Source organism: Tachyglossus aculeatus, chromosome X1, assembly GCF_015852505.1.
Source record: "Tachyglossus aculeatus isolate mTacAcu1 chromosome X1, mTacAcu1.pri, whole genome shotgun sequence".
Lineage (NCBI taxonomy): Eukaryota > Metazoa > Chordata > Mammalia > Monotremata > Tachyglossidae > Tachyglossus > Tachyglossus aculeatus.
The window spans coordinates 39,425,120-39,446,185 of NC_052101.1; the positions used below are offsets into that span (position 1 = coordinate 39,425,120).

General features: G+C 50.6%; 1 protein-coding gene across 1 annotated transcript; it reads left to right on the top strand.

Moving 5' to 3' along the window:
- The first annotated feature begins 1,440 nt into the window (after positions 1 to 1,440).
- LOC119919751 (V-type proton ATPase subunit e 1-like) lies at positions 1,441 to 12,303 on the top strand. Its single transcript, XM_038740418.1, has 4 exons — positions 1,441 to 1,586; positions 4,409 to 4,456; positions 10,612 to 10,748; positions 11,783 to 12,303. The coding sequence occupies exons 1-3, from the start codon at positions 1,483 to 1,485 to the stop codon at positions 10,703 to 10,705; spliced, it is 246 nt and encodes an 81-aa protein (XP_038596346.1). The 5' UTR covers positions 1,441 to 1,482; the 3' UTR covers positions 10,706 to 10,748; positions 11,783 to 12,303.
- Positions 12,304 to 21,066: the final 8,763 nt, after the last annotated feature.

The following is a 21,066-nucleotide window of genomic DNA, read 5'->3' on the forward strand; positions in this document are numbered from 1 at the left end:
AATAATAATGACATTTATTAAGCACTTACTGTGTGCAAAGCACCGTTCTAACGCTGGGGAGGTTACAAGGTGATCAGGTTGTCCCACGGACTCACCGTCTTCATGCCTATTTTACAGATGAGGTAACTGAGGTGCAGAGAAGTTAAGTGACTTGCCCAAAGTCACCCAGCTGACAAGTGGCGGAGCTGGGATTTGAACCCATGACCTCTGACTCCATTCGAAAGTATTTATTGAGCGCTTACTGTGTGCAGAGCACTATACAAAGCGCTTGGGAAGTACAAGTTAAGCCCGGGTTCTTTTCACTGAGCCACGCTGCTTCTCATGAAGACAGTGAGCCCGCCGTGGGACAACCTGACCAACTTGTGATCTCCCCAGTGCTTAGAACAGTGCTTTGCACATAATAGCAGCATGGCTCAGTGGAAAGAGCCTGGGCTTTGGAGTCAGAGGTCATGGGTTCAAATCCCGGCTCTGCCACTTGTCAGCTGTGTGACTTTGGGCAAGTCACTTAACTTCTAGATTGTGAGCCCACTGTTGGGTAAGGACTGTCTCTAGATGTTGCCAACTTGTACTTCCCAAGCGCTTAGTACAGTGCTCTGCATACAGTAAGTGCTCAATAAATACGATTGATTCCAGACTGTGAGCCCACTGTTGGGTAGCGACCGTCTCTATATGTTGCCAACTTGTACTTCCCAAGCACTTAGTTCAGTGCCCTGCACATAGTAAACGGTCAATAAATATGATTGATTGATTCTCTGAGCCTCAGTTACCTCATCTGTAAAATGGGGATGAAGACTGTGAGCCCCCCGGGGGACAATATGATTACCTTGTATCCTCCCCAGCGCTTAGAACAGTGCTTTGCGCATACTAAGTTCTTAAATACCATCATCATCATCATCATCATAAGTGCTTAGGAAATGCCATCATTATTATTATGATAATAATAGAAAATAATAGAGAAGCAGCGTGGCTCAGTGGAAAGGCCCGGGCTTTGGAGTCAGAGGTCATGGGTTCGAATCCCAGCTCCACCACGTCTGCTGTGTAACCTTGGGCCAATCACTTCACTTCTCTGAGCCACAGTTACCTCATCTGTAAAATGGGGATGAAGACTGTGAGCCCCCCGTGGGACAACCTGATCACCTTGTATCCCCCCCAGCGCTTGGAACAGGGCTTGGCACATAGTAAGCGGTTAACAAATGCCATCATTATTACGGTGAATGACTGGGATCTTGGCCTGTGTCTGGGCGGCGGGAGAGGCGGGGTGCGCGTGCGCGCTGGCCGCGGGGGCCGCCGGGAGTTGTAGTCCCGGGCGGGAGCGGAAGGCGCCGGCGCGGCGGCGCTCGGACGAGGGGGTTGGGCCTCGGGGCTGCGCAGGCGCGGAGGGTGCCCGAGAAGCGGCCGCTAGGGGGCGGGGCTCCGGGTCCCGTGGTCTTGGTCGGGCGGTAGGGGTCAGAGGTCAGCGGGCGAGCAGGCAGACCGTGGGCCATGGCGTCCGGGGCCCTGACGGTGCCCCTCATCGCGCTCAGCGTCTTCTGGGGGGTGGTCGGCGCCGCCCTGCCCTGGGTCGTCCCCAAGGGACCCAACCGAGGGTGAGTGGGGACCCACCACCAAACGGGCACGGGCACGGGCACGGGCACACACACACGCCTCCCCAACCGGGACTCAGTTTCCCCAAACGTCCCTGGGTGGGAGGGGAGGGGAGGGGGTACCCGGCCTCCCTCCTGCTCAGACTGGTCGCTCCCCGCGGGACGGGGGGCCCGGGCCGCACCCCCCCCCACCCCCCCACCGGCCTTCACCAACCTACCTACCTACCTACCTAATCAGAAGAATTATAATCATGATGATGATGACGGCATTTGCTAAGCGCTTACTAGGGGCCTAGCACCGTTCTAAGCGCTGGAGGGATAATAATAATAATAATAATGATGATGATGGTGGCATTTGTTAAGCGCTTCCTAGGGGCCGAGCACCGTTCTAAGCGCTGGGGGTGGTAATAATAATAATAATAATGATGGTGGCATTTGTTAAGCGCTTGCTAGGTGCCGAGCACTGTACTAAGCGCTGGGGGTGGTGATAATAATAATGATGATGGTGGTGGCATTTGTTAAGCGCTTGCTAGGTGCCGAGCACCGTTCTAAGCGCTGGGGGTGGTAATAATAATAATAATGATGATGATGATGGCATTTGTTAAGCCCTTACTGCCGAGCACCGTTCTCAGCGCTGGGGGTGGTAATAATAATAATAATAATAATAATAATAATAATAATAATGATGGCATTTGTTAAGCACTTCCTAGGTGCTGAGCACCGTTCTAAGCACTGGGGGTGGTAATAATAATAATTATGATGGTATTTGTTAAGTGCTTACTATGTGCCAAGCACTGGTCTAAGCGCTGGGGGTGGTAATAATAATAATGATGATGATGGCATTTGTTAAAAGCTTACTATGTGCAGAGCACTGTTCTAAGCGCTGGGGGGGGCGTTCAAGTTGTCCCACGTGGGGCTCACAGTCTTCATCCCCACTTTACAGATGAGGGAACTGAGGACCAGAGAAGTGACTTGCCCAAGGTCACACAGCAGACATGTGGTGGAGCCGGGATTAGAACCCAAGACCGGGCTCTTTCCACTGAGCCACGCTGCTTCTCTACCTACCCACCCACCCCACGGCTTGACACCCACAGACCGCTCAATGCTGATAACAATGATGGCAGACGTTAAGCGCTTACCCTGTGCCAAGCGCTGTTGAAAGCCCTAGGGCAGATCCTGGGTAATAATAATACTATTGATGGCATTGGCTAAGCGCTTACTATGTGCCAAGCACTGTTCTAAGCACTGGGGGAGCTACGAGGTGATCAGGTTGTCCCTCATGGGGCTCACAGTCTTCATCCCCATTTGACAGAGGAGGTCACTGAGGCCCAGAGAAGTCAAGTGGCTTGCCCAGAGTCACTCAGCCGATAAGTGGCGGAGCCGGGATTAGAACCCACGACTTCCGACTCCCAAGCCCGGGCTCTTTCCACTAAGCCCCGCTCTAATGAGGGTGTCCCCTGTGGGACACCGGACGGGAGGACTCGGACCGGGCGGTATATTTCCACACAATCACAATCCCGTGGTGGTTGGCCATGGAAACTCTTAACTTCCTTTTTTTCTGTTTATGGTATTTGTTCAGAGCTTCCTATATGCCGGGCACTGTACTTAATCACCGGGGTGGATACAAACTAATCCGGTTGGACACGGGACGTGCCCCACGTGGGGCTCGCAGTCTTAATCCCCATTTTACGGAAGAGGGAATTGAGACCCAGAGAAGTGAAGTGACTTGCTTAAGGTCACACAGCGGACCGGTGGCAGAGCTGGGATTAGAGCCCAAGAATTGCCTATTTATTGTACTCTCCCAAGGCCCCTCTCAGGGTCACATCGGGAGAGTTTCCAGCCCTCTACCCATCTCAGCTACGGGAGGGAAAGTCAGGCAGAGGCCTGCCCATTCATCATCATCATCATCATCAATCGTATTTATTGAGCGCTTACTATGTGCAGAGCACTGCACTAAGCGCTTGGGAAGTACAAATTGGCAACATCTAGAGACAGTCCCTACCCAACAGCGGGCTCACAGTCTAAAAGGGGGAGACAGAGAACAAAACCAAACGTCCTAACAAAATAAAATAAATAGGATAGATATGTACAAGTAAAATAAATAGAGTAATAAATATGTACAACCATATATACGTATACACAGGTGCTGTGGGGAAGGTAAGGATGTAAGACGGGGGGGATGGAGAGGGGGACGAGGGGGAGAGGATCAGTCTGGGAAGGCCTCCTGGAGGAGGTGAGCTCTCAGCAGGGCCTTGAAGGGAGGAAGAGAGCTAGCTAGCCCATTCCATTCCTAGCTTGGGCAGTGGTTAGTGAGTGGGCCCACTGTTGGGTAGGGACTGTCTCTACATGTTGCCAATTTGTACTTCCCAAGCGCTTAGTACAGTGCTCTGCACATAGTAAGCGCTCAATAAATACGATTGATGATGATGATGATGGAAGGCGATCGGCTACAAAATCAGAACTCCCTGTGCTGGGCGGCAGCGGCAGGGGAGTCGAGGGCGGAGACTCCAGTTTACCGCGCGGAAGGAGGTGGTGGTAAACCACTTCCGTATTTTGACCAAGCAAACTTTCTGGATCCACTACCAGAAGGAGAGCGGGGCGGGCGGGCGTGCTGGGAGAGAGGCGTCCACGGCATCGCTACGGGTCGGAGACGACTCGACGGCATCTGCACATAGTAAGCGCTCAATAAATACGATTGATGATGATGATAAAACAGGATTCTCCCAAGGGCACCTCAATCATGCAGGAATCCGCCTGTGCCTCCTTTCCAGAGCAGGTGACTGACTTCTTACCAATCCCCCCCCTTTTATTTTTTCCCCTTCCAGTGTCATCAACACCATGCTGGTGACCTCTGCCGTCTGCTGCTACCTCTTGTGAGTATCTACCAGCATTGTGGCCCAGTTTACGGGCAGCGTTAATATGGTCCTTGGCATTTTGGCTCTGGGGTGGGGTGGGGTGTGGTGCATTCATGGGGGTCACTACATTGGAGTGAACCTCTCGGTTCTGGTCCACTTTCTTTGCGATCGGTAATTCAGGTGGCCGTGTGGATTGCGTGTTGGCGGAGTGCACTGTACCGGCAACTGAGAAAGAACACCGAATTGAGACAGAATTGGGAAGCAGCGTGGTTCGGTGGGAAGAGCTCGGGCTTCGGAGTCAGAGGCCGTGGGTTCAAATCCCGGCTCCGCCACTTGTCGGCTGTGCAAGTCACTTCACTTCTCTGGGCCTCAGTTCCCTCATCTGTAAAATGGGGATGAAGACTGTGAGCCCCTTGTGGGACAACCTGATTACCCTGTATCTACCCCAGCGCTTAGAACTGTGCTTTGCACATAGTAAGCGCTTAACAAATACTAACATTATTACCAACATTATTATTATTACTAACACTAGAAGCCAAGCACGTGATCATCATCATCATCAATCGTATTTATTGAGCGCTTATTATGTGCAGAGCACTGTACTAAGCGCTTGGGAAGTGCAAATTGGCAACATATAGAGGAGTTTGCAATCTAATCTTTCCTTATGTTAACATCCTCAAATCTCCTTGGAAACTATAAAGAGGAAGTTTTCTTTCTAAATGAATTTGACCTGCGATGTCCGTTTTCATGATGGTCTTATGTACTACTACTACTAATTATAGTACTTGTTAAGTGCTTACTATAGGTCAAGGATTGTACCAAGTGCTGGGGTAGATGCAAGATAATCTGGGTGGACACAGTCCCTAGCCCACTTGGGGCATACAGTCTCAAGTAGCAAGGAGTGAACTGTAATCCTCATTTTACAGATGAGGAAACTGAGGCACAGAGAAATTGTAACAGAACCGGGATTGGAACCCAGGTTCACCAACTCCCAGCTCTTTCCACCAGTCCACACTGCTTCTGTATCTACATATCCACTTCTCCCCCACTAGATTGTAAATTCCTTGGAAGCAGGGTTCAATCATTCAACGGCGCTTAGAACCGTGCTTTGCACATAGTAAGCGCTTAACAAATGCCATCATCATTATTATTATTGAGTAGTGTGTGCAGATCACTGTACCAAGCATTTAGGAGACCACAGTACAGTATAATATGTGGACACAATCCCTGCCCACAAGGAGTTTAAGGATTAGAATGGAAGAGAGACATTAAATTACAGATGGTGAGATACACAAGTCATTTTGGGTTGGGACAAAAAGCCAAGTGCTTAACAGTTTCCGAACCCAGGCTTGTGCTCTACCCACTGAGCCATGCTGATTCTCTACATATGTACACAGCCATAATTAATATTAATGTCGTTTCCCGTTTATTCTGCATTTAAAGCCTACAGTGAGGAGTTTCAGCACGATGCAGAGATGGATGGATTGGGGGCTTGGAGGCGTAGGGAGACAACCGCAGAACATTTTTATTTTTTAAGTCAGGGTAGCAGAGTGAAATATGGAATTCAATCAATCAATCGTATTTATTGAGCGCTTACTGTGTGCACAGCACTGTACTAAGCGCTTGGGAAGTACAAGTTGGCAACATATAGGGACAGTCCCTACCTAACAGTGGGCTCACAGTCTAGAAGACATCAACCAGTCCACACTGCTTCTGTATCTACACGACTGATTGATATATACCTGTATATATGTTTTTACGTATTTATTACTCTATTTATTTTACTTGTACATACTCTATTTTATTTCCAGAGGAAATCCTAGCCCACTCAAGGAATAGCCAAGTGGAGACTCTGTAGCATGCTTCCAGTCTAGGAAGAGCCATTGCCCATAAGGGGTGGCTAGCTGTCGGCTGGCCCAGCTGGGGCTGGAGGGGTTTCCCAGAGAGTGGGGACGATTGCCCCCGGAAGCGTTTCTCCGAAGCGTTGGTGGATTCTCCTCCCCTACTCGGGTGCTAGAACGGGACATGTCCCTGCCTTGCTCCTCTGGAATAGTTTGGGCCTAATTTAGCCCCAGGGCCGTGGACCAGAGAACTAACTGCTTTTCAACCCCAGCAGGGAGCACTAGGGTCAGACCCTACGGGGAAGTTCCGGGGCTATTTATTAATAATAATAATAATAATGGCATTTACTAAGGGCTTACTATGTGCAAAACACTGTTCTAAGCGCTGGGGAGGTTACAAGGTGATCAGGTTGTCCCACCGGGTGGGGGCTCACAGTCTTCATCCCCATTTTACAGATGAGGTAACTGAGGCCCAGAGAAGTGAAGTGACTTGCCCGAAGTCACACAGCTGACAGTTGGCAGAGCCGGGATTTGAACCCCTGACCTCTGACTCCAAAGCCCGGGCTCTTTCCACTGAGCCACGCTGCTTTTCCACGCTGTTTGACATCTGTCGTCTTCTAGGACAGGGTGGGGAGGTGGGGGTCTCAGTTTGGGACATATGGGGATATGTGTTTATCCATCTACCTCTAGCTACATACACAAAGAGAGAGAGAGGGAGGGAGACAGAGAGAAAACTCCCGATGCGGCTGATTATTTGCCTGCTCCACCCCTCTGCCTCCAAGTTGGACATTGACATGCAAGGCGTGGGAGGTGGCAGGTCCTGGAATATACCAGTAACTAATGCTAAAAACTCTGCTTCTCTGTCTTTGTCCTCGCTGCCAAAGGCGTGGGAGTGGTGCATTTGGAGTTAACTCTGCGAGTTTCTTATCACATCGTGGGCTTTGAGGACCGAAAGGGTCTCCCACCATTTTCCCCATCTCCCTGCCTCTGATCGGGGCCCTCCCTCACCTGTCCCCGGGTAGGCTGGTGTGGGATAAACAAAGCCTTGTTTTGAAGCCCAAGGCTTGTCCTGTTTTCAGTAAAGAGGTTGATTCTGGGCAGCTTGGCCCGGTTGGGCTGCTTCGGGGTGAGGCTGCCGGAATCGGGATCCGGGCAAGCGAGGCCTGGTTTGTGTTTACGACCGGGCAAGTCCATTGGAGATCTGGCCCGCGACTGGAAGGATACTGCCGCTTGACCGCTTTTTATTAAAGTTGGAATGCAAGATCCAGCTCGTGCCTCCAAGTTGCAAAGAAATTTGGAGTTCGAAATTCCGCCTCCTCCTCTAGACCGGATGGGTAAGGAACGTGACCACGGCTGATTGTGTTGTAGTGTACTCTCCCGAGCACTTAGTACACGTAATGAGTGCTCGGTAAATACCATTGCTTGCTTATGTGTTTCATAATTCCACCCTCGGCCTGCAGAGCAGCGTGACGTCATGGATGGAACACGGGCCTGGGGGTCAGGAGGTCATGGGTTCTAATCCCGAGTCTTCCACTTGTCTGCCGTGTGACCCTGGGCAAGTCACTTCACTTCTCTGGGCCTCAGTTACCGCATTTGTAAAATGGGGATTGAGACTGTGAGCCCCACATAGGACAGGGACTACGTCCAACCCCCCCCCCCCCCCCCCCCCAGCACTTAGTACAGTGCCTGGCACATAGTAAGGACTTATCAAATACCATTATTATTGTTACTATTATTATCACTAATAATAATTAGAAGCCATGTGGTCTAGTGGAAAGGGCATGGCAGTCAGAGGCCTTGGGTTGTAATCCCAGCTTAACCAGTCGTCTGCTGGGTGACCGGGGGCAAGTCACTCCAGCGCTTTGTACAGTGCCTGGCTCATAGTAAGCGCTTAACAGGTGTCATAATTATTACTTAGGGATTCTGATACCTGTTCTTCCTCCCCTTTAGATTATGACCCATGTGGGCCCTGATCATCTTGTATCTACCCCTGTGCTTAGTATAGCACTTGGCTTATCTAGTGTAGTATAGTATAGTGAGCCCTTACCAAATAGCACAATGCTTATTAATGCTTCTGAAAGGGAGAGGGCAGGGTCCCTAGGTGAGGGTAGTTAAGCGGGAGCCCCACTGGGTGAGCGCTCCAGGCTTTCCGGGGCTGGGGGACATTTGTGCGGCCCGCTTCCTTGGTGACTTGTCATCTCTGCCCCCTGCCCAAGGGGGCTTAGCCCGGCAGCTGATCCCGCAGCTTGTTTTGGCTCTGTGGTCAGGGCAGGGCAGATGAGTCAGGCCAACTTGGCGTACAGCCACTTTCCCAGGACAATTGCCTGGGGCGCCCGGCAAGTCCAGAGGAGGCTGTTTATCCGCCGGGGGCCCTCTGGGCCGGGGTGCACCGGGATTGGAGGGGGTGGTGCTGAAGGCTGCGGTTGGGAAGCCTCTCCCTCCCTTCCCCACTGGGGCCGAGGGCCACCATCGGGCCCCCCCACAGTGGAGCGTGCTGACCTCCTCCCTGCACGACAACCCCCAAATCTCCCGCGGGCTGGGGCTCATCCCATGCCGTCCCAACCCTTTCCCACCGGGCCTGACCGGCCCCAGGTGGTCTGGGACTGAGGCAAGAGCTCCCCATGGGACCCAAGAGACAGCAACAGTGAGTCAGTTCACACCCACTCCTGCTGCCCCTCCTCCTCGGCCTCTGGCGCTCAAAGGGAAGGTAGACGGAAACGTATATATTTCAGCGAGGCGTAACTTGGATTCTGCCCTGTCCACTCGACGGCCACAAGTGCTAGGAACGTCTGATTCTGCTTAAAGGGGCCGGGACCTGTCTAATGGCCACGAGCAAAGCTTTAAGAGCCCTTCAGGCTTGGAATGGGTCCGGCTGCAAAAGTCGCTTTTCCATCGACGGCACAGAGCGAGAGCCCCACGCGGCAAGGAGATGGGGACCCTAAGCGGAGGTTGCCCTGGTGAGCGCAGCCGGGCGGTGGTCCGTGGGGTCACTCGGCTTGCGTCTGCCGGTGGAAAGAGCTCTCCCACACAGACCTCCCTCCCTCCGCCTTGTCCTCCCACTTTCCCGCTTCCCCAGACGGCTGGACCGTACCCAGGCCCCCGAATCTCCCAAAAGCTCCAATTGACCCTAAGCTCTGTGAAGGCAGGATTCCTGTCTGCCTACTATGTCATATGGTCCTCTCCCAAGCGCTTAATACAGTGCTCTGCACACAGTAAACACTCAGTAAATACCATTGATTGACGAATTCCTTCCCTGAAAGAATTTCCAGTCAGCAGAGGATCCACCGGCCCCGTTCCCCGGCGCTGGGCTGGAGGCGTCTCGGCCCCATACTGGCAGAAACGCCAACACTGGTCAGGGGCCGGGTTAGTGTCTAGTTGGGAAATGTGAAAGGGAGTTCGGGCACATTCAGTTCCCGCCTTGGAATGCATGAAATAATAACTTCTCCCATGGAATCCGATCGCCCCCTCCGCCCACTTCCATCAATTCAGAAGGACTTTTTGCTTCCATCTCTTCCCGTTTAAAGCTGAGAAACACGCAGGGCTCGGAGCCCGGCCGGAAGGAGCAAAGCCGAGCTCGGACGGTAGAGGAGAGGGAGGGAAGATTCCTCCGTGGAATTCCTAATGACACCGGCAGAAATGTTTCTGAGGTCTTTGACCTCAGTTTGGAGGAGGGTGCCGTGTTCCACTTTCCTGGAGACAGACCCTACCGTGGTCCCCCGAAGGGCGAGGTGGGACAGGCTGCCCGCTTCCCAGTCCCCGCTCCCTTTAGCCTGCCCCCCGCCCGTGGGCCCAGGCAGCGGCTGGGCCAGATCCCTGGCGGTCCGATATCTGGTGAGGGCTTGGTTTGTCTCTCTTTCTCGTAATAAAAGGGAGGCCGAGGCCTAGCTGGGACCGATGCAGGTCGGCTCGGTCACCGCTTCAGAGGAAGCGGGAGCCTGCTCCGCCAATCCGGACCCGCGCTTCTGCTCGCCGGGGCCGGGGAATTTTCCAGGCCTGTCACGCTGATGATAGCCGTTGTTTCCAGATGCCGGCGGGCAGGCCGGGAGGAGAACCGAGGGGGACCTGTGGATGGCGGGGTGGCGGGGCCTCCACCTCCCTCCGAGGGCGTCGGGTCGGCGGCTCCAGGAGGCCGAGTCCGGTGCCGGACACCCGGGTGCTTCCGTGCTCGCCGTCTGGGGCCGCCTGCCTGCCTTCCCGGGGCTGCTCCCCGCCCCAGGCTCGCCGTCTGTCTTCTCGGGAACCCGCTCCCTGCGTCTCGGGCGGGGAGACGGCCGTAGGTGGGGTCCGAGGAGGGCAGGCGGCCTTTCTGACGGTTTCTTTTCCTTTTTGCAGCTGGCTGATTGCAATCCTGGCCCAGCTCAATCCTCTCTTTGGACCCCAGTTGAAGAATGAAACCATCTGGTATCTCCAGTATCACTGGCCTTGAGGAGGAGGGAGGAGGACGGCCTCCCGGGCTCACAGTGAACTAGGTAAATCTCACCAGGGCAGGTTTTGCAGTGAGGGAGACTGGCTATTTGAAAGCTGGAATATGACCCGCTCAGCCGCCAAATTTGGGGGGTTTGGAAAACTTCCTGGCCCTGCCCGTCGACACTATCATTCATTCATTTGTATTTATTGAGCGCTTACTGTGTGCAGAGCACTGTATTAAGCGCTTGTACTACCACCCCCGGAGACTCCAGGCCAGAATATGAGTATCAGAAGGCCCGCTCAGCCCCCAAATTTGGGGGGCTTGGAATAGTGGGAGTTGGGGGGCAGAGGGCTGCATTTTGGTAATGCAGATTGCTGGCACCTGTATATATGTATATATGTTTGTACATATTTATTACTCTATTTTACTTGTACATATCTATTCTATTTATTTTATTTTGTTAATATGTTTGGTTTTGTTCTCCGTCTCCCCCTTTTAGACTGTGAGCCCACTGTTGGGTAGGGACTGTCTCTATGTGTTGCCAACTTGTACTTCCCAAGCGCTTAGTACAGTGCTCTGCACACAGGAAGCGCTCAACAAATACGATTGATTGATTGGACACAGCTGCTGATAGGGGATCCACGACAGATCTGCTAATTTGAAGGGAGCCATGTGCCACATGCCACCAGTCCTTTCCTGAAAAGGCCAAACTGTAGAACAGAAGCCTGTCTGACCAAAAATAAGTCGTCCTACCCTGCCCCTCGACCCTGCTGCCATCCCCGGAGACTCTGGGCGGAGACTCCGGACAGACTCTGCGGTCAAGCACGAGGCCTCGTGGCTTAATCCGATTCCAAAACTGCATCATCCATGGCAACTACTGTTTATTAGAAGCCCCAAACTTGTCCCGATCTTACTCTCCACGAACACGAAGAACCAACTGACAACGAAATATTCTCTCCTGTCATCTCATTCCAGTTTAGGTGGCCAAAGCCTTTAGGTGATCTGGGCCCCATCTCGCTCGCTCTGCCCAGCTCATGGTGAAGCTGTGCAGTTGTCCCCATCCACGGGAATAACCCACCTGATTCTGTTTTGCAGGGAAGGTCGACCCTCTACCTGCGAGAGGACCAGAGACTGCCTTAACCCGTCTGCCTTAAACGTAGTATTCAACTGGAAATGCCTTACTAAAATAGTCCACTGTTTTCTCCTTTCTACGTTTACACTTTCAGAGTGCCTCATCTGTTTAAACTGTGCCAAATACAGTGTGTGTGTGTTTGTGTGTACCTGTACTTTCCTCTGCAGGAAAAGGGGGGCTTCTTTGGGTGACTTGTCAGAGTGTGCCCCTTTTGCCCACAGAGCTCTGAGAACCAGCCCATGTTCTCTTCTCTCCCTCCCCTGTTTGGAGTGTGATGGGCACGGCTCCTGCCCACAGGAGACTTCCAGCCATCCACCCCACGGCAGCCCTGGGGTCGGGGCAGCAGACGGGGAGGAAGGGTTGGGAGCCATTTCTCTGTAACAGGAGTGGACTTTTCCCCCAAACAGTATTTTCAAAAGGATTTTGATCTTCTAATTTCTGCCTTCACATTTTAAGAATAAAAGATGTTTCTGCTTTCTCTGGATGCCCTGTCTGTTTTCTTTACAAATAGAGGCACCACAACTCTTTAGCTCAGCCTGTTTTGCTGATCTTCAGCTCCCTGATAGCACAGATCGTATCTGCTTATACTCTTCTTTCCCCCCAAGCTTAAAACAGTGTTCTGCACACGGCAAGGGCTCGAACTACGACGGAGCTCTCACCGGCCTCTTTGGCTCGTGGGGCCAGCCATGGAGGGGTATCCTGCTCCTCCTTTTCATTTCCACATTCACCGAGCAGGCCACCACCCCGACAGTAGCCGGGCATAGCCGGAGGGAGTCTCGGCTTATTCCAGAGGCCACGAGGGCCAGAGAGGAGAATGGGTGGGGTCACGCGGCAAGGGTTTGGTCTTGGCTCTGACACGAGTTTTCTGTGTGACCTTCAGTACCTAGCTCAATTCTTTAGGCCTTTGTCTCTTTAGTCCAGGAGGGACAAGGATTCCTGCTCCTCCCAGGCTTGCAGGGGTTGTGCGGGAGGCAAAGGAGAACTGATGCGGACAAGCATTCCAGGAAACAAGTTTTAAATCAACTCGAGGTATTTATTATCAGCATCATCCGGGGATGCATTGGGCTCTTCAAATGGCAACGTCACTCTCCAAGACCTGGTTTATTTCAGTCCTAAAAGCAAGGCCCTGAGTTGCTGTGGCCTCTAAGATGCTAGCTTCTACTGTCTCATGTGCTGATCTGTTAACAGCTTTCTTTCTCCACCAGATTGGGGGCGGAGGGTTGTGTTCTCTGAACTTCCAGGCTCTTGCCTGACATGGATATTACATTTTAATTCCCGTGGGGAAGGAGACTGCAGGTGGTTTAACCGGGGTGGGGAAGGATTCAGGAACCAGCAAAGAAGAGACCCCGGACTGGTGACTAAATTGTTGGGCCGCAAGCCCTTAAGGTGTCACCGATCAATGGTATTTGAGCACTTGCTGTGCGCAGAGCACAGAACTAAGCGCTTGGGAGAGTTCAATATATCAGAGTTGGCAGATACATTCCCTGCCCACAACGACAGTTGGGATCCCAGTTCCAAGAACTGGGAAATCCAGTCAGGAAGAAGGGGCTTATTCCCTGTACTCCATAGGGTTTCCAAAAGAAGCTATAAAACCCAGGGAGTTTGTGCTCATGGCCTAATGGACAGAGCATCATCATCATCATCATCATCATCATCAATCGTATTTATTGAGCGCTTACTATGTGCAGAGCACTGTACTAAGCGCTTGGGAAGTACAAATTGGTAACATATAGAGCCAGTCCCGGGGAAGACAGAGAACAAAACCAAACATACTAATAAAATAAATAGAATAGATATGTACAAGTAAAATAAATAAATAATAGAGTAATAAATATGTACAAACATATATACAGGGCACAGGCCCAGGAACCAAGGACATGGGCTCTAATTCCAGCTCCACCACTGCCGTGACCTTGGGCGAGTCCCTTGGCTTCTCTGTGCCTCAGTTACCTCATCCGTAAAATGGGGATTAAGACTGAGCCCCCTGTGGGACATGGATCGGGTCCAAACTGATTCGCTTGTATCTACCCCCGTGCTTAATACAGTGCCTGGCACAGTAAGAGCTTAACAAATGCCATTCAAAAATCAAAGTTTGGCTCCACCAATGTGCTACAAACCAGAGCCAATGGATGTTGGAAGCCCTGTTAGATCTGCCTGACCCCAGTGGGGCAAACCCCTTTAGGAGATGGTCAGGCCAAGGGTCCCCCTTTATGTCCACCATTCAGAGGCACTGAAAACTCAGTACTTGGAAGGGGACAGGGTAAGAACCCGCTTTCCACGGCCCATGTGTCCTGTGATATTTTTCTGTTCCCACAGCGGGCCGACTGTTCCGCTCTGCGTGGCCTTGCCCCGGTCCCCTCCCCAATCCTGCACCCAAGATGTCTCGCTCCTGAGGCGCCGCCTTCTGCCTCTTCCCGCTTCAGCCAGTTTCCGAACTGCTCTCCTCCCCTCCTCAAAAGCAATCCTGGATTCCTAGCCTGTAAATTGCCAGATTCTCTGGAGAATGCCCAGGTGCACCCTGTTGTGGGCGGAAGGGAGAGGAGGAGGAGAGAGGAGCCCAAGGACACAACGTGTGCAGGGGGCGGACTTCCCTGTAAAGTTCACTCACTCCTGGGGTGCAGATAGCTGATTTCCACCCCTTTTCACTTCTCAGTGCCTCAGTTACCTCATCAGTAAAATGGGTATTAAGACTGAGTCCGGCCTGATTACCTTGTATCTACCCGAATGCTTAGTTCATGCCTGGCACATTATAAGCACTTAAATACCATAAATGAAAATAAAAAAAAAAAATGGTTGTGCGGTCTAGTTCAATCCCATCACAAAATGCCTTCCTTCTGAAATATCAGAATTGACCACTGACCACACACCGGTTTTGAGGGCCAATCAATCAAGGGTATTTATTGAGCCCTCACTGTGTGCAGAGCACTGTACTAAGGACTTGGGAGAGTACAACCTAACAGTCGAGAGACACGTTCCTTGCCCACAATGAGCTTCAATCTATACCACACGTGCCTGGACGGAGCACGTTCTCTCCGTGTGTCTCTGCGTTGAACACAAAATCCTGTCACTCGGCTTCAAGGCTCTCCACCCACTCGCTCCGCCTTGCATCTGCGCTCTCCTCAACTGCATCCCTCCAGCTCGTTCTCTTGGTTCCTCCCAAGTTAGCCTAACAATACCTCGCTCTCATCTCTCTTGCCGTCATCCCCTCACCCACGCCGCTCCCCCGGCCGAGAACTCCTAAGCCCGACAGATCCCACTGCTCCCCACATTCCACGCCCGGCTAAAATGTCCAAAAGAGAACGCCTAACCTTCCCACCCCAACGCTGTCCTCCCCGATTTTCCCGTCATTGTAGACAGCACCACCACCCCGTCTCATAAGCCCGTAACCTTGGCGTTAGCTTTGACTCATCGCTCTCATTCAACCCACATATTCAATCTATCACTAAATCCTGCCTGCCTTCACATCACTAAAATCCGCCCTTTTCTCTCCATCCAAACTGCTACCATGTTAATCCAAGCGTTTCTCCTATCCCGCCCTGGTTACTGTATCGGCCTCCTTGCAGACCTCTCAGCCTCCTGTCTCCCCCGACTCCAGTCCATACTTCGGTCTACTGCCCAGATCATTTTTCTTCAAAAAACGTTCGGTCCACATTTCCCCACTCCTCAAGGACCTCCGGTGATCGCCTATCCACCTCCACATTGAACAGAAACGGCTTACCATTAGCTTTGAGGCACTCAATCACCTCGCCCCCTCCTTCCTCACCTCGCTGCTCTCCTCCAACAACCCAGCCCATCCCCTTCACTCCTCTGGTGCCAACCTACTCTCTGTACCTCAATCTCATCTATCTCGTCGCTGATGGATCTCTCACCCAAGTCCTGCCTCTAGCCTGAAACCCCCTCCCTCTTCATATCTAACAATCACTCTCCCCACCTTTAAAGCCATACTGAAGGCACATCACCTCCAAGAAGCCTTCCCTAAGCCCTCATTTCCTCTTCTCCCCACTCCCTTCTGTGTCACCCTGGTTTGCTCCTTTTATTCACCCCTCCTTCAGCCCCACAGCACTTCTGTCCATATCCATAATTTATTCATTTACATTGTCTATTTCCCCTTCTAGACTGAACTCGCTGTGGGCAGGGAATGTGTTTATCAACTCTGTTGTACTGTACTCGCCCAAGTACTTAGTACAGTGCTCTACAACGCAGTAAGCGTCCGATAAGTATTATTGATTGATTGCTCTGCACACAGTAAGCGCTCAAAAAATGTGACTGACTGATTCCCCTGCATTTCCAGCACACCGCACCGCACAAAGTGGACGATCAAATGCTATCCGCCACTCTCGACTGTGAGCTCGTTGTGGGCAGGGAATGTCACTATTTATTGTTGTACTGTACTGTCCCAAGCAGTACAGTGCTCTGAACACAGTCATCGCTCAATAAATACAATCGAATGCATATTACTCCTGCCGTTGCTCCTACTACATGGGAAGTAAGTTCAAAAGCAGCTGATCTGCCTGGTTTGTTGCTCCTCCTCACTGTTTTCTCATTAATGAGTTTTTATTCTCTAGCCTACCAACCGCTTTAGGCAAGGGGCCCTGCCTCCACAGCAGAAACTCTGGAAAACCTTTGCTACGTTCCTTGTAAGCTGGGAATATGTCTGTGATGTTGTACTCTCCCAACATATATAGTCCTCTGCACACAGTAAGCGCTTAATAAATGCAACTGACTGACCGAAATGTGAACAGTAAAACAGACAAGACAAAACAAACAAAAAAACACTTTGCATAAACACAGACCCTTAACTTCCAAGTCTGTGACAGGATCCTTTTTACCGCCTTTCCTTCTTCATTCCATCTTGCGAGAGTCCATTTTCATTTCCAGCCTATTAGAGCTGACAGGGGTCACCTCGCTAAAGTTCCTAGAAAGAAGAGGAAAAAAAAACAATTAACGGTATTTATTGAGCACTAACTGCGTGCAGACCACTTGGGAAAGAACAACGCCTACTGGATAGATCCTGGGCCTAGGAGACAGAAGGACCTAGGTTCTAGTCCCCGCTGTTCCACTTGTTTGCTGTGTGACCTTGGGCAAGTCATTTCACTTCTCTGGGCCACAGGTACCTCATCTGTAAAATGGGGATTAAGATGGTGAGCCCCGTGTGGGACAGGGACTGTATCCAATCTGGCTGATTTCCTTGTATTTACTCCAGCACTTAGAATTAACACTTCACACATAGTAAGCGTCTTACAAATACCATTTAAAAAAAAAAGTCAACGGAAATGGTGGATGCGATTCGGACCCACAAGGAGCTTATAGTCAATGAGGGGAGAGGATCCCTGCACAAAGTATTCAAAAGGAATTGAACTGCACTCTCCGAAGTGCTCACTACAGCGCCCTGCACACAGTAAGCACTCAAATACCACTGACTAATCTGACGATATGTGCAAAACTAAGAGTTGCTTTATTTCTCTGGGTTCCAATCCCCTTTCTTTCTCTGTAGAGAGAAACGCCAGTCAAAGACTGCTGGGCCAAGAGGCCGCCCAGCTCTGCCCTCTTCTTTCCACAAAGCTGGCCTGCTCTGCCCTCTAAACTGTAAGCTCGTTGTGGGCAGGGATTGTCTCTGTTATATTATCATACTGTACTCTCCCAAGCACTAAGTACAGTGCTCTGCAACAGTAAGAGCTCATCAGCGCTTACTACAGTGCCTGGCACACAGTAAGCACTTAAATACCATCGTTATTATTAATACATACGATCAACTGACGGTGCTTATCTTTCGACTAGGCCTCCCTGCTCTGCCCTCACATTTCGAAGAGTCCGCCCTAAAGAGAGCAATTGGTCCAGTTCTGCTTGCTGGGACCCTGGGTGCCGTATTTGGCCAAAAGGAGCCCCAGAAGATCGGTGTCACTCAATGAGCCACGTGGGCAGAAGGGGTCCTAATCTGGAAGTGAGGGGTGAAAGGAACCATCTTCTCCTCAAAGTAGGGATGACATTTTGGAAGCCCTCAGAGGTCAGCCCTGCACTAAGTGCTGGGGAGAAATAACAGGGTAGATACAGCTATATTAATAAGAACAACAGTACATCACTGCTGGGAGCCAGAAGTCTTTGAGTCCTTCCACGTTTAAACCGCCACACCCTGCCCGGTGTTCCAAATGCCACCCCGCTGTCTTCCGCCTCTTGCCACCCAGCAGGTCCCTGAGCCCTGATGGCGGAGGAGTGCCAGGCCACACGATGCCCACATCCACCCGGGCATCACCACACCTCTCTATCCCCATCCTCTTCCAGAGCAGACCCCGATCCCAGAATCGCAGTTCCTGGCCTCCCGGAAGCTTCTGAACCATGCCCAACCGGGAATTAGCCCTGCCTTCCTCGGTTAATCCGGATCAAGAAGGCTCCCCCTGGCCTTCTGAGTTTGGGGCGCTCAGGAAGACACCCTCCTCTCCCTTCCCAAGCCCTATGCAGCCTCATTTACCTCTCCCACCTGAATGTCCAGCAACTGAGAGGTAGGGGCTTCCCCCGGTGGAGATGCAGGTTTTAAATCCGGAAGGCGTTTGGGTGGGCCCTCCTGGATCGGGAGGGGAGAAGGAAGATGATGGGGAGTGCTTGGGATGGATGAGGAGGAGAGTGTAAGCAGAAAGCCACGAGGAATGCTGATTCTCCCTCTACACTACGTTCGCTGTGGGCAGGGAATGAGTCCCCCAACTCTGTCAGATTGTACTTTCCCAGGCACCTAGTACAGTGCTCTGCACATAGTAAGTGCTCAATACATACCATGGGCTCTGAGAACACCCGAGTCACCCAGCTGACAAGTGGCGGAGCAGGGATTTGAACCCATGACCTCTGACTCTAAAGCCCGGGCTTTTTCCACTGAGGCACGCTGCTTCTCATCCGCTTGGCGCACAGTAAGCGATTAACAAATACCATCATCATTATTATTACCTGGTATCTCCCCTAGCGCTTAGAACGGTGCTTGGCACCTAGTAAGCACTTAACAAATGCCATCACTATTATTATTACCCCAGTGGTTGGCACCTAGTAAGCGCTTAGCAAAATCCATCATTATTATTATTATTACCCCAGCGCTTGCACCCAGCAACCGCTTAACAAAAGCCATCAGCATTATTATTATTATTACCCCAGCACTTGGCACCTAGTAAGCGCTTAACAAAAGCCATCATCATGATTATTATTACCCCAGCGCTTAGCACCTAGTAAGGGCTTAACAAATGCCATCATCATGATCATTACTACCCGAGAGCTTGGCACCTAGTAAGCACTGAACAAACGCCATCATTATTATTATTATTATTATTACCCCAGCGCTTAGCACCTAGTAAGCACATACGAAATGCCATCATCATGATTATTATTACCCTAGCGCTTAGCACCTACTAAGGGCTTAACATAAGCCATCATCATGATTATTATTACCGCAGCGCTTAGCACCTAGTAAGCGCTTAACAAACGCCATCACCATGATTATTATTATCCCAGCGCTTGGCACCTAGTAAGCGCTTAACAAAAGCCATCATTATTATTATTCTTACCTCAGCGCTTAGCACCTAGTAAGCGCTGAACAAATGCCATCATCATGATTATTATTACCTCAGCGCTTAGCACCTAATATGCGCTGAACAAAAGCCATCATCATGATTACTATTACCTCAGCGCTTAGCACCTAGTAAGCGCTTAACAAAAGCCATCATTATCATTATTATTACCTCAGCGCTTAGCACCTAGTAAGCGCTTAACAAAAGCCATCATTATCATTATTATTACCTCAGCGCTTGGCACCTAGTGAGCGCTTAACAAAAGCCATCATCAAGATTATTATCCCAGCGCTTAGCACCTAGTAAGCACTAAACAAACGCCATCATCATGATTATTATTACCCCAGCGCTTAGCACCTAGTCAGCGCTGAACAAAAGGCATCATCATGACTATTATTACCTCAGCGCTCAGCACCTAGTAAGCGCTGAACAAAAGCCATCATCATGATTATTATTACCCCAGCGCTTAGCACGTAGTAAGCGCTGAACAAAAGCCATCATCATTATTATTACCCCAGCGCTTAGCACGTAGTAAGCGCTGAACAAAAGCCATCATCATGATTATTATTACCCCAGCGCTTAACACGTAGTAAGCGCTTAACAAACACCATCATCATGATTATTATTGCCTCAGCGCTTGGCACGTAGTAAGCGCTTAACAAAAGCAATCATGATTATTATTACCTCGGCGCTTAGCACCTAGTAAGCGCTTAACAAACGCCATCATGATTATTATTACTTCAGCGCTTAGCACCTAGAAAGCGCTTAACAAACGCCATCATCATGATTATTACTACCTCAGCGCTTGGCACGTAGTAAGCGCTTAACAAAATCCATCACTATTATTATTATTACCCCAGCGCTTAGCACCTAGTAAGCGCTGAACAAAAGCCATCATCATGATTATTATTACCTCAGCGCTTGGCACGTAGTAAGCGCTTAACAAAAGCCACCATTATTATTATTACCTCAGCGCTTAGCACGTAGTAAGCGCTTAACAAAAGCCACCATTACTATTACTATTACGTCAGCGCTTATCACCTAGTAAGCGCTGAACAAAAGCCATCATCATGATTATTATTACCTCAGCGCTTAGCACCTCGTAAGCGCTTAACAAACACCATCATCATGATTATTATTACCTCAGCGCTTAGCACCTAGTAAGAGCTTAACAAACACCATCACCATGATTATTACCTCAGCGCTTAGCCCCTAGTAAGCGCTTAACAAACGCCATCATCATGATTATTATTACCTCAGCGCTTAGCACCTAGTAAGCGCTTAACATACACCATCACCATGATTATTATTACCTCAGCGCTTAGCACCTAGTAAGCGCTGAACAAACGCCATCATCATGATTATTACTACCTCAGCGCTTGGCACGTAGTAAGCGCTTAACAAAATCCATCATTATTATTATCTCAGCGCTTACCACCTAGTAAGCGCTGAACAAACGCCATCATGATTATTATTACCTCAGCGCTTAGCATCTAGTAAGCGCTGAACATAAGCCACCATCATGATTATTACCACCTCAGCGCTTGGCACGTAGTAAGCGCTTAACAAAATCCACCATTATTATTATTACCTCAGCGCTTATCACCTAGTAAGCGCTGAACAAACGCCATAATCATGATTGTTACTACCTCAGCGCTTGGCACGTAGTAAGCGCTTAACAAAATCCATCATTATTATTACCT

Coding starts and splice junctions, on each gene's coding strand:
- LOC119919751 (XM_038740418.1), top strand. CDS start 1,483: ATGGCGTCCGGGGCCCTGACGGTGCCCCTCATCGCGCTCAGCGTCTTC. Junction 1,587..4,408: donor CCCAAGGGACCCAACCGAGG/GTGAGTGGGGAC, acceptor TTCCCCTTCCAG/TGTCATCAACACCATGCTGG. Junction 4,457..10,611: donor GCCGTCTGCTGCTACCTCTT/GTGAGTATCTAC, acceptor TCCTTTTTGCAG/CTGGCTGATTGCAATCCTGG.